Source organism: Myotis brandtii, unplaced genomic scaffold, assembly GCF_000412655.1.
Source record: "Myotis brandtii unplaced genomic scaffold, ASM41265v1 scaffold225, whole genome shotgun sequence".
Classification (NCBI taxonomy): Eukaryota; Metazoa; Chordata; class Mammalia; order Chiroptera; family Vespertilionidae; genus Myotis; species Myotis brandtii.
Genome location: NW_005358435.1, coordinates 3,982,129 through 3,995,978, shown reverse-complemented (window position 1 = coordinate 3,995,978; position 13,850 = coordinate 3,982,129). Strand labels below are relative to the sequence as shown.

Genomic DNA, 13,850 nt, shown 5'->3' with positions numbered 1-13,850 from the left:
GGGGGCTTAAAAACAACAGAAATTTCTCTCTCATTGTTTTGGCATCCTTTTTAATCCTTACCTGAGGACATGCTTAAAGAGAGGAATGAAGAGAGAGAGAGAGAGAGAGAGAGAGAGAGAGAGTTATGTGAGAGAAAAACATCGACTGATTGCCTTCTGCACATGCCCAGACTGCCGATCAGACCTGCACCCCACGTATGTGCCCTGACCGGGAATCGAACTGGCAACCTTTTGGTGCAGAGGATGACACTCAACCAACTGAGGCACTTTGGCTGGGCAAGCTCTCAGGGTTTTGGAGGCTAGAAGTGATGAGTTCCTTTTATTAAAGCACTAATCCCCTTTTCTGGGCTCACCCTCACAACCTCCCAAAGACCCCACCTCCTAACACCATCACGGTGGGGGAATAGGGTTCAACATATGCATTTAGGGGAACACAAACATTCAGTATGTGGAAATACAGAAAAAAAATCTGCATTTGGGGTTTCTGACCAAGGACATGCTACTCCATTATGGTGTCCACTCAAGACAACAGTGAAAACATTTAACTGCAAATAATCTCTAAGGAGGATCTGACTAACCTTTTACACTCCCTTTTACCAAAGGCAGCCTTGCCAAGAGAACTGAGGCTGACAGAGAAAAAAAAAAACCCAAAATAGCTAAAATGATAGTTAAATAGAAAGGGGATTTGACAACAAGGGAAGGCATGGTTTCCTTGCTAACAAATGTCCTGGTTAAAAATAAAAGGAAACTCCAAGCAGTGACTTTGAAAAGACTGGGTGATGCACATCAGGGAAGGTTCAAGGTTACCTGTACTTCTGGAGACTGACTTTAATGTCCTCAGCCAAGAGGCAGAGACCCCATCCCCTCTGCCAGCACACCAAGCACCCAGATCTAGGTCTGTGATACCTCGTATAAGAAACCAGGACGCCTTGGAGAAGTGACTGGTCCAGGGCAAGTGTAGGTAAAGTACAAGATGAGTTTGCAGCACTGTATGATGCTAGAAAGTATAGAACTAAACAATAAAACAAAACAAATGATGGAGACATGTCTCAAGGACGTTGCTGCAAGCTAGAAGACACTCCCATTGGCCAAATCTTACACAATTTGAGCTCCAAAATAATTAGACATAGCAATGAATTACAATCTACTGGGGGGAAATGGGAATTCATGAGTCCAAGCCAATAGATATCTAGATAGATAGATAGATTGACAGAAAGAAGAGAGAAAGGAAGAAGAAAGAAAGAAGAAGAAAGAAAGAAAGAAAGACCAAACTTCTCTGGCTTACAGTAGAATGCCAAGGGCCAACTGACAGATGTGGGGAGTGGGTGCTGAAGTTGGAAAATCGTCATTTGCAATCATCATGGTAAAGACTGGAGTGGGCAAGAATTATCAATGGATACTAAACCTAAGGAAAATATAGATGAATAGTAGGATATTGCATGTTCTTAAAGTGCCTCCCCACTGCTCCTTACTAGTTACTACCAGTAATTATACAGTGGAAAAATCAGGTAATGCCTTGACCAAGAGAACAAAATCAACATCACCTATGCTGTCCAGCTGAGAATGTGTAACTTCAACTTAATCCAAAGGAAGTATCAGAAAAACACAAAATGAGCCCAGCCGGTGTGGCTCGGTGCACCAGGAGGATGCAGGTTCGATTCCTGGTCAGGTCACATGCCTGGGTTTTGGGCTAGATCCCCTGTTGGGGGATGTGCAGGAGTCAGCCGATCTATGTTGATGTTTCTCTTTCATTGATGTTTCTATCTCTCCCCCTCTCCCTTCCTCTCTCTTTAAAATCAATTTAAAAAATTTTTTAATAAAAGAAAGAAAAAACACAAAATGATAAAGTTTCTATTAAAAGGGAGGGGGGATTGTATTCTTCAATAATATCCATGTCAAAGACAAAGAAATGTGCAATAGCCTGAATGTGTCCTTCCAAATTCCTATGTTAAACCCTAACATCCTATGTGATAGCATTTGGAGGTGGGATCTTTGGGAAGTAATTAGGTCATGAGGATGGAGCCTTATAAGAGACCCCAGAGAGCGCCTTCATGCCCTTCCGCCATGTGAGGACACTGAGAAAACAGCCAGCTATCTGCAACCAGGAAGAGAACTCTCACCAGACACCGAATCTGTCTGCAACTTGATTTTGGGCTTCCCAGCCCCCCAGAACTGTGGGAGCTAAATTGATGTTATTTATAAGCCCGGCCCCCACCCCATTCTACGGTATTTTTGTTGTAGCAGCCTGACTAGACTAAGACAGACTGTTTCAGATTAAAGGATGTTAAACAGTTACTAGGAATATTCTCATTCTGCAGTGCATTGGAAAGCTGGCTCTCCAGGAAGAAAAATCCCAGATCTGTAGCTTTTGCACATTTCTATGATCCCACCATAGCCTATTTCAAGTATCAAAGGTTTAACAAGAAGCTAGCAAAATTCCTGAACATTTAACAATCAACTCTAGTGCACCTGCACACCACTTCAAGGTTTTAGGATTAAGCCTGTTTTTAGGAAATGCACACTGACCTGTTTAGGTGGAGGGCCATAATGTATATAACTTACCCTTAGATGTTCGGAAAATAACTATGTAGATGCATTCACATCAGGATGCATGCATTCTCTCTCTCTCTCTCTCTCTCTCTCTCTCTCTCTCACACACACACACACACACACACACACACGCACACAGTGAGCAAGTACACAATGACAGAGCAAACAGCGTAAACAACAGGTGAATCTGGGAAAAGGGTAATCTGTATTCCCTGCATTACTTTTACTTTTGTAATTTTATGTATTAGAAATTATTTTCAAATAAAAAGTTTTTTAATGCACTAAATGTTAGTTTGAAATAGCAAAAAATTAGAGGGAAATTTCTAAACAGATTAGTACTAAAATGTAAAATATTTCTGCTGATGTTTCAAAACTAAAATCTCAAGAACCAAATGTGAAACGAGTGGCAGTTATTTGAGTAAGAGAGTCATGCTAAAGAAAGACGGAGTTTATACTTGTTAGAAAAATCCAGTGGATTAAAGCAGCGATTTTCAACCGGTGTATCACAAGAATTTTTAAACATGAATACCTGACTATTTAGTCAGGGGCACTGACCTCTTTTCCTTTAGACTATCTAATAAAAAAAAATGACAATAGCCAACACAATAGCTATCTGATGTGAATGGATCAAAATTATACCTATTTTTTTTTGTCAGATTGTCAAAAATATATTTTTGGTGTGCCACAGAATTTTAGTAGTTTATGTGTACCATGAGATGAAAAAGTTGAAAATCGCTGCACTGAAGTAACATGAATAATGGTTACTTGTAGGTTCTAAGTCTTTGCAACCAGCGTAAAGGGAGGGGAAAAACACAGCATGGAGCTACAATTCCAGCAGAAGGTTGTGTGGCACTTCCCACCTGCGTGACAGCCCCACAACCCTGACCCTCCACACAGCAATCTGGTTCAGGAGGGGGTGACACTGCTGACCACACACAGGATTCTCAAAAGGGCACCCAGGACTCAGGGTTTGCAGTGGAGGTGAGAACACAGGGAAGGAAACAGCAGATCACGTCACACTCCAGAACAGCGTGCCTCACCTTTATCCTCTGGTGTTGCCAAAGCAATGTGAAGCAGGAACAAAAGTCAGTTTTTACTTTAATTTGGAGAGAGGCCATTAAGAAGTGAATTATGCCTGGCCAGTGTAGCTCAGTGGTTGAGCATCAACCTATGAACCAGGAGTTCACTGTTTGATTCCTGGTCAGGGCACATGCCCAGGTTGCAAGCCAATCCCCAGTAGGGGGCATGATTCTCTCTCATCACTGATGTTTCTATCTCTCCCTCTCCCTTCCTCTCTGAAATCAATTGTGTGTGTGTGTGTGTGTGTGTGTGTGTGTGTGTGTGTGTGTGTGTATACATATATATATATATGTTTTATCTGTTGGGGGGGGGGTCTTCGATCATTTTAAGAGTGTAATGGGGTCAGCGGCACTAACATTGTTCACCATCTCTGCCCTGCTCTGCACTGCAGTGTCTCCAATTGAATGGACTGACATCGGTAGGTTTGGCCCAGGAAATCTAAACACTCAACAACAGAAAACACGATGAAGCCTCACATGGTGCCTGGAGACACAGAGGGGCCTTCAGAATTGGGGCCGGTCTAATGACTTGGCCAGCCATGTGGGGCTAAACACAGGGGCTGTGCAGGCAAGTCCTGTTCCACCTCCTAGCAGAGCAGGAGGCTTGGAGGACCCTGTCAGCCAAATGCAGGCCCAGAGCAGAGGCTCTTCCCGCTCTGCTAGGAGAAGGATACTCCTGCCACCCATGCTGGACCACTTCGTGTGGACGCCAGGAGTGTGCCCTGCCAAGGATGCCAGGCCACTCCCGGGCAGGAGGTGGAGGGATGAAGCCTGCATACCACCACCCAGGTCTGAGCCAGACAGACCCTGATGACTTGCAGGGCCAGCCTGTCTCATGGGCTCCAGCACCCCATTCTTTGCAGGAGTAGCTGGGAGATGGTACCACAGCTTATGGCACAGGAGGTCTCTGAAGGCTCAAGCTCCTAGAAAGAACCACCCCTGCTATGGGGGCAGAGGGCGGGGGGAGATAGGAGTGTGTGACGGCCCAGTGCACAAAAGACAAAAGCGACAGCCTGGTCCAAGACAAAGGGCATGCTAAGGCTCAGGACGGTGAAGGGGCCAGGGGAGCACATACCCTGCACTTGAGCTTGTACTCCTTCAGGACCTCCTCGAAGTGCTCTTCCTGGGCCAAGAGTTCTGTGCTCTGTGGCTCCAGCTGAAGGTCATACCAGAAAAGGAGAATGACACACAAGGTAGAGGGCATGCTATCACACCCTCATACTCTTTACCTAAGGCTCAGCACTTCCAGTTGCACCCTCCAGTCCCTTCCTCCTCCTTCCCTCCTCCCCTTGTTTAAAAGGTCTCAGGGCAGTAGGATGATTGGGCCGTGGCTCCCGGGGACACCCCCTGCCTGGATCCTTCCCCAGTGCAGCAACTCCTCTCCCCGCCTACTCCCCAGGGATGGGCAGGGCCTGTTGGGTGGGAGACCTCGTGGTGGGCACCAAACTCTACCCTCTCCTCCATGCCCCTCATCACTGAGAGCCTGTCACTGGGGTCGATGGTGCCAGCTGGCCGTGGTCTTGCCATTAAAAGGCCCACATGCAAGGCCCTGCATTGGCCTGAAGGGGGCGGGGGGGGCGGGGACACAGGGAAATTCACCTTACTTATTTTCTCTCTGAAGTTTAACAGGAAAAACTAAACCCAGCCACCTCGACATTCTTTTTCAAGACCCTGATACTTTTTACCCAGCTCCCCAGGCTCCTCTCTCAAGACTAAGAGTCAGCAAAAGGACTTGCCTTGTCTTTCAAAACAAACTCCAGGTCAGTCTGCAGTTTCAGGACCAGCTTCTCTGATTCCGAAAGTTTTTCCACAACTTCAATGATCTCCTTCTGCAATCGGCTGTTTTCCTACAAGACACAGGCTAGTGGTCGCCAGGCTCTGGGTGGAAGAGGGAGCTGTGGGCAGGTCTGCCCTTCCCTCTGAGTGAGAGGCCTGTTCCCAGGAGCACTCATCATCAGGGAAGAAACCGCGTGGTGCCTGGCACTCACGCCTTGACGTGCAGAGGCGGCTGTCGCAGGGGCCAATGCAGAGCTACCCTGGGACAGACCTGCGAAGCCCTCACCAGCGCTCATTGCTCTTCCCTTGGCCTCTACTCCTCCCATTCCAAGTGCTCAGAAGGCCATGGGTATCACAAGAAAAGGCTAGTGGCAGGCCCTTCAGAGCTGTTTTCTAAATGAGGGATTTGGAGCTGCACCACTACCACTCAGATGTCCACAGGGGAGGAAGGCAGCACTGTCAGACTCGGGCAACCTGTAAGGAGAGGTGAGGACAGCTCGGGGGAGAGCCCAGACAGGCAGAGGAGGCAGGGCCTGTGCTCGCTGCCGTCGAGGCCCCTGGGTGCCTGGCTTCTGCTCCTGAGGGAAGCAGGCAGGTGTGGAGAGAACCCACAGGCTCTGAGTTGGGAGAGGAAGAGAAAGGCAGGAGCACAGGAGGAGCAGGGGACATCTCACTGAACCCAATGCAGGACAGCTGCGGGTCGAGGGATACTCACCAAAGCCCCGAAACCACCTGTGCCCCAGGCCGCACCCACGGGCAGCAGGTGGGCTTAGGTTTGCTGACTTCACAGGTGCTCTGGTCTCCAGGGCTGCTGGCCTTTCCTCACCTTGGCCCACAGACCCAGAGAACAGTGCCAGGGTCTGCAGGTCCCCACCTGTCCTGCTGCCCCGGTGACCAGAGAGCACGCCGGAGCAGTGCCGGTGTTGGCGAAGCCGGGACCCTTTCTGCTCTGGCTGAGAAACGTGCTATCTCCATGGCAAACGTTCCTCAGTTTGAAATCTTAGGGATTCCCCTACCACAGAGATGCAAACTTCCAGGAGGTGTTGAATCTGTGACTAGGAAAATGTGGTGTGTGGGAGGAGGGACCGGCAGGTAAACTCGTTTCTCTTTTCCTTCTGGGTGGGGTGACCTGTGGAGGCGTCCTTCCCCTCCTCCGTTTCCTCCCCCTCCCTGCCTACCTACCTTCAGAGCCAGGGTCAGCTTCTCTCGGAGGCTGGCCTCCTCAGCCTGCAAGCGCTCCAGGTCCCTCTCCAGCATGGTTCTCTGCCTGCAGGCCTGCTCCCAGAATAGCTCACGCTCCATCTCCACCTCAGACCGCAGGAGGTTCAGCCTTTCCCTGTACTCCTGCTCCAGGTGTCTGTAAGGCACACAACAGCACATCACACTGGGCTTCCTGCCTCTGCAGGGACACCTTTCCAGCCAACAAGGCCTCTTCATTCCCTGGAATTCCCCTTCACAAGCACTTGGCCACGGTCTTGGACTTAATAGTTCCTGCCTGACAGATGGGGTCACTGTTCCTCAGCTAGACGGCACGTGCTGTGAGGCCAGGGCCCTCCTGTCAATCCTACACCTGGGCCTGACGGTGGGCGCCCCTCCTGGGAGCTGGAATGCGATTGTTTAAAAAGGAGTTTTCTTCTGGAACAACACTGGGGGCTGAAGAGCTGGCAGTGCTGCACAGAGAGCATTGTGTGGAAGCTGGGCTGCTGCAGAGCTTAAGGAGGCCCCTGTGGGCCCTCGCCTCCCGTGTCCCAAACAGCCAGCAACCTAAGGTCTCGGTGTCACCAACCGGGGTGTCTGAATAGGTTCTGCACACGCTCAGGTTAGATACCGAGTATGTGCGAGGCTGATGATAGCATCTTGTTAAAAGGGCCATTAGGAGGCTGGAAGAGGCACCAAGAAAGGGGGGGAAATGTGCTAGTATTGCACTCTTGGCTTCTTTCAAGATTTTTTTAGTTCCTTACACGCTATTTTGCGAAGTCAGGGAACTAAGGATAATATCTCAGACGAGCAAAGTTAAACATCTGTAGCTACAAGAATCAACGGTTTGAATTTTCTAGTTTCACCCATAGGAACTTGCTCAGCAAGAAATGGTAAATGGGGAAGCTTATGGCTAGACATTGCAAGGGAACCAGCTGAACAGAGACTGTTGACAAGAGCAGAAACAAAACCCAGTTATTTCTTAACCACATGCTCCTTTGTGATGAACACTGCACATGTTCCACACCGAGCAGCTCAGCAAGGCCGAGGCCAGTGCGTCTAGGCGGAAGTCAAGATGTCCATGGCCCATCTCTCCACACTGGGGCTCCTGGCCTTGCAGACACCACTTTACTGGTATAGTGAGGGAGACCATTATTTATTTAGTTTCTCAAGTTTGATTGGAAATAGTTTTAAAAGTTTGGTGAAAGGATATTTAATTTTTAGCTTTCCTGAAAATTACTATTATCCTGTTAAGAGTACAGGAGCTGGTGGAAGTGAGTATGCATGTGTGTGTGCTCACACCCACACCTGCACTCTCACTCATACCCATGCACTCTCACTCATACCGATACTCTCACACACTCACATCCCTTGATGCAATCTCTCACATACGCCTTCTCAACACCCACAGAGGTAGGTGAGGATTCCAACTGGTGAGCAGACCAGTATCTCAACCTGCTGCACTTGGCCTTCCCTAGCCACCCCAGGAAGGCAAAGAGAACCCAGGCCTTTGGAATTAGGAAACAGGAAGCATGTGGGTGCGGATTTGAGGCCGCTCCCCCACAGACTGTGATATATGGAAAGGTGGCAGTTCTAGGAGGGGCAGCCATGGCTGTCCCTGCAAACCCTGAGTATATGAATTGTGTAGAGGGAGCTGGTGGGGCCCTTGTGAGCTGACGTAGGATGTCCAAAGACTGGACAACCCTATCCTGGGACAGTGATGTGCTCTCTACCCCTCAGGGCTCCTCTCGCTTAAGGGTGCATTTCTGACACTCCCAGGATAAAGGAGGCCTGGACCTATGCTCTCTCAGAAATAGCGTAAGACAAAGAGAGAGGACCTGGGGTTTAAACTGCAGGCCACACTGGTTTTGTGACTGTGGCGAGTGAACTGTACCGTCTGTCTACCCATAAGATGTCCATGGCCCCAGTGTGGAGAGATGGGCCATGGACATCTTGACTTCCGCCTAGACGCACTGGCCTCGGCCTTGCTGAGCTGCTCGGTGTGGAACATGTGCAGTGTTCATCACAAAGGAGCATGTGGTTAAGAAATAACTGGGTTTTGTTTCTGCTCTTGTCAACAGTCTCTGTTCACAATTAGTATAGATCATTCACCAGGGGTCTGCCCAGTGCAATGCCTACAGTCAGGTTTCGAGCTCTGAGCTTCTTCCACCATGTCAGGCTCCTTCTTGCTGAGCCAACAAGCTCCAAAGCCATCCACTAGCCCTGTCTCAAAATGTCCATCTGTCTCACGATTACAGACACACAGAACACGTGGCTTGAGTGGGACAGACCCCATAAATGAAGCAGAGCAGAGTGAGGGAAGCAGAGAGGACTCTTCCCTGCAGCTCACAGGCGTGCACAGCTAGATGCCTCCACCATGCACCCCGCCATAAAGAGCAGGGCCACTTTTTATTTTATTTTTTTGAGATTTTTAAAAATATTTTTTAATTAAAACATTTTAAATATATATTTTTTTATTTCAGAGAGTACAAGAGAGGGAGAGAGAGATATAAATATCAATGATGACAGAGTATCATAGATTGGCTGCCTCCTGCACGCCCCAAACTGGGAATAGAGCCTGCAACCCAGGTACGTGCCATCTGATCGGGAATCGAACTGTGGCCTCCTGGTTCCCAGGCCGACGCACAACCACAGAACCACGCCGGCTGGGCTAAATATATTTTTATTGTTTTTCAGAGAGGAACAGAAAGAGAGAGAGAGAGATAGTAACATCAATAATGAGAGAATCATTGATTGGCTGGTAAGGCCACTTTTTTAAAAAAAATATATTTCCTTATTGATTTCAGAGAGGAAGGGAGAGGGAGAGAGAGACAGAAACACCAATGATGAGAGAGAATCATTGATCGGCTGCCTCCTGCACACCCCCTACTGGGGATCGAGCCCGCAACCCAGGCATGTGCCCTTGGCTGGAATCGAACCTGGGACCCTTCAGTCCGCAGGCTGACGCTCTATCCACTGAGCGAAGCTGGCTAGGGCAGGCCACTTTTTAAATGCACCCCTCTCTCTTCTTTCAAGGAAAGGCACCCCCAAAGGTGTGTCTTCTAGATTCCTACTGGCTCAGGTGAAACAAGAGGGCCGCGGCTCTGCCATGGTCATGACCACAGCCTCGGCTGGTGGCAGCCCTCTGTCTATAAATGCCCTCAGGTATGGCTGGGAAACTGCTGCCCTGCTGCGAGGAGCTACAGCTCTGGGCTCGGACACCACTGGCAGGACCTACTTGATCTTCTTCTCCGTAAGCTGCTCCAGGGCCGAGTGGCAGTCATCCATCTCCTTCACAAACTCCAGGTTCCTCTTCTCCGCTTTCTCTAGATCTTGCCTTGCCTTGTCTCGTTCCCTCACCATCTGCTCCACTTGCCCCCTGCGCAGAAAAGAGACAACGTTAATAGAACACATGGTCTGGGCCCAGCGAACTCTGTGTCTACACGAATGATAAAAGGGCCGGCAGTCGCTGGGTGCATGGCATGTTCCAGCGCTGTGCTCTAACCTCACGCCACCACCATGCACCTCCTGAAGAGGTTTGTACCATTACTATGCCCATTTTACAGATGTGCACACTGAGAGAGAGGGGTTAAATGACTTGCCAAGGAAAGTTTCTACAAGGTTTCTGAACCAAAGAAGTCCAGCCTAAAGGCTTACAGTGTGCCACCTCCAGAAGGCCACCGAATGGTGAGAATTCATCTGTGTCCCCCTAGGTCTCCAGCGGGGACTTGGACCCCAGGAGTCCTCAGCACCTAACCTGGGGTTGGACACATGAGGGGAGCAGGGTGGCCAACCAATACCCTGCCTGGCCACAGCCCCGACACCTGCAGCCTGGCATCTGAGTGAGTGCAAGGTGCGTCACCCAGAGAGAAGGCCATCTGTGTGTGTGGCCCTGGATTGTCCAGTCACCCCACCCCACCCCCCGGAGGCTCTCAATTCACCCCGGCACTCACTATTCTGGTGACGATTTCTCCCACTGAAGGAGCACAGAGCCTCCCACCCCATCCCCCCTAATGGATTAAATACTCAGCAAATCCAAAGCTGGTCCCAATTAAAGTGGAATGTATTCTTAGCCTGTTACTTGGTGGCCATGTTTAAAGAGTACTTCTTTTTCCTCTCCAGCCACCAAACCCAAGTGCCCTCTGGCTGTTCTCAGAAGCACAACCTACTGACTGGAGGGTTTGCACCTCTGTGCTGCGAAAGCTCCAGCATACACAGGATGAGCGTCAAGTTCAAATCCTTCTCTGTGGAACTGCTAGAAGGGGCTAAGGCAGGGGTGGGCAAACTTTTTGACTCGAGGGCCACAATGGGTTCTTAAACTGGACCGGAGGGCCGGAACAAAAGCATGGATGGAGTGTTTGTGTGAACTAATATAAATTCAAAGTAAACATCATTACATAAAAGGGTACGGTCTTTTTTTTTTTTTAGTTTTATTCATTTCAAACGGGCCGGATCCGGCCCGCGGGCCGTAGTTTGCCCACGGCTGGGCTAAGGGATGACTTTGACAAAGATTTCTAAGTGGGAGAGGCCAGTACCCCTTAAATTCCGTGGCCACAAAAGCCCCAGCAGCAACCACTGAGCAGTTCACTGGATCCTCAGGCCCCACTGAAACTACACACGTGGACAAAACCTGAAGGACAGGGAGCCCTCGTCCTGCTCTCACGGCTCAGCTTTTTCCCAGTCCCACTGCGGGCGCCAGACCAGACCAGCCTGACTCCCAGGCCCACCCCAAGCACATGTGGCCTCTTACTGGCAGAATCTCAGCTCCTGGCGGTAGCAGGACAAGGCCGCCTGCTGAGTGGCACCGTGGATCATCATGAGCTCGTTCTCAAGGGCCCAGGTCAGCTCCAAAAGGTTCACCTTCTCATCCACACTAAAGTCGAGGCTCTGGAAACAGCAAAACCCATCAGGCAGAACAGGATTAGTGGCTTCTCTAGACACTTCCTGGCTGTCTTAGGGACAGTCCAGGCCGTGATCCATGCTGTCCTATAGGCAGCACCTGCCACTTTTCCGTCAGCAAAGTCTCTGCCTCTTGGACATGCCTCTCCCCCACCCTGTCTTCCACACCCAGTTCTGCCCCCTTCACCATCCCTGTCTCAGCGGCAGGCGTGACCCAGGCCAGACAGCATTTCCCTCTCTGGGCAGAGTGACTGACACAGAAGGGGGCCATGCCTCAAGCAGAGGACTCAAGGGGATTGACAGGGGATGGAGGAGAGAGGCCCTTTTCCCTGTGAAGTCAGATGCTGTAAGGACCTGTGGTGTGGGGAGATGCATGGGGAAGCCTGAGCTGACGCCAACACCGCCAAGAAGCAAGCAGAGGGATGGAAAAGAACCCTGACAAGGGCCTGGAGCACCAAGTGTACCACCACCCGACATCCTTATCAACAGAACCTACGCAGGCCAGAAGGAGTGGCAAGAAATATTCAAAGTGATGAATAGCAAGGACTTACAACCAAGATTACTCTACCCAGCAAAGCTATCATTTAGAATTGAAGGTCAGATAAAGAGCTTCCAAGACAAGAAAAAGCTAAAGGAGTTTATCACCACCAAACTGGTATTACATGAAATGGTAAAGGGTCTTCTTGAAGAGGAGGGGGAAGAGGAGGAGGAAAAGAAATAAAAATTAAAAACATGAATAATAAAATGGCAATACATACATATCTATCAGCAATTGAATCTAAAAGTCAAAATAGCCCTAACCGGTTTGGCTCAGTGGACAGAGCGTCAGCCTGCGGACTGAAGGGTCCCAGGTTTGATTCCGGTCAAGGGCATGTACCTTGGTTGTGGGCACATCCCCAGTAGGGAGATATGCAGGAGGCAGTTGATCGATGTTTCTCTCTCATCGATGTTTCTAACTCTCTATCCCTCTCCCTTCCTCTCTGTAAAAAATCAATACAGTATATTTAAAAATAAATAAATAAAAATAAAAAATAAATAAAAGTCAAAATAAAAGTAAGCAGAACAAAAACAGACTCATAGATATAGAGAACATTTTGCCAGCTGCCAGATGGGAGGGGTGTTGCGGGGGATGGGTGAAAAGGTGAAGGAATTAAGAAGCACAGAGTAGTCATAGCCCATGGACACAGACCATAGACAGGTGAAGGCCTGGGGTGGGGTGGGAGATGGGTGGAGTGCAAAGTGAGGATATTTTAACTTTAGGGTTGTGCTGTTACATTTTCATTGGTAGTGTATTACATAACCTTTTGTAAAATATATTTTATTGATTTTTTACAGTGAGGAAGAGAGAGGGATAGAGAGTTAGAAACATTGATGAGAGAGAAACATCCATCAGCTGCCTCCTGCACACCTCCCTACTGGGGATATGCCCGCAGCCAAGGTACATGCCCTTGACTGGAATCGAACCTGGGACCCTTCAGTCCACAGGCCAATGCTCTATCCACTGAGCCAAACCAGTTAGGGCAAAAAGAAAAAGTTTTAAAAGGGGAAATATGCTCTAATAACAGGAAAGCAATAAAAAGAGTAAATTCTGAAATGTAAGAGGCAAGGTTGAGACTCCCCACTGGTCAGACTATGATGGCAGCCAGCCTACCTCCAAATACTGGGACTCAGGAACAGGGCTTCAGGGAGAATTTCAAACCCTGAGCCCCTTTCCTCTTTGCCCTTCCTGGGGGCAATTTCTGTGATCTAGGCTCAGCCTCTAGTTCTCAGAATAGTTTTGAGGGCCAGCTGTCCAGGTCTGGCCTTGCCATCTGTACTCTGCCCAAGGTTGCTGGCTGGCCAGACATGGCAAAGGCTGAGTTTAGGCCCAGGAGGATTTGGCCCAAGGAGTGAGGCAGACTATCTTAACGGTTGTCTCTGGGCTCCTTCACATTTGTTGGTTTGTGCTAATAAGGGCATTTTTGGAGGCAATATGACAGAACCTATCAAAAGGTAAAATGTGTAACTTCAGGAATCTAACCTACAGAAATGCAAGCATTAAAGCAGGAAGATATACAAGCACTTTAAATGCCCAGATTTATAACAGGAAAAACCTACATGTACAACAATAAAGAAAAGAAAAAGTAACACAAATTAGCAAGATACAGGATATAATACCAATTTTACAAAAAAAAAAATTTTTTTAACTGGGATGTTTAAATATGTATTTCCTTTTTGTGCCAGGGAAATGCTCTGTAGAATGAATGCCCACTAAGCCATTAGCTGTTGCCACTCCTGGAGAATGGGAGCAAAGGGGCGGGGGGGGGCAGGCTTTACTATTTTATGGTTTCCCTTAGGGTGAACACTTTT

The 13,850-nt window shown here is 48.9% G+C and overlaps 1 protein-coding gene across 2 annotated transcripts in view; it reads right to left on the bottom strand.

Moving 5' to 3' along the window:
• NINL (ninein-like) overlaps positions 1-13,850 on the bottom strand; it is a 67,488-nt gene that overhangs the window by 35,009 nt on the left and 18,629 nt on the right. The window contains exons 8-13 of one of the 2 annotated variants that reach the window (XM_014539694.1): positions 11,353-11,489; positions 9,841-9,981; positions 6,588-6,762; positions 5,366-5,476; positions 4,705-4,785; positions 3,591-3,599 (exon numbers count right to left, since the gene is read on the bottom strand). In XM_014539694.1, coding sequence (XP_014395180.1) covers positions 3,591-3,599; positions 4,705-4,785; positions 5,366-5,476; positions 6,588-6,762; positions 9,841-9,981; positions 11,353-11,489 — 654 coding nt within the window. The remainder of the gene's footprint in view (positions 1-3,590; positions 3,600-4,704; positions 4,786-5,365; positions 5,477-6,587; positions 6,763-9,840; positions 9,982-11,352; positions 11,490-13,850) is intronic. The other variant, XM_005866209.2, reaches the window with a different exon arrangement.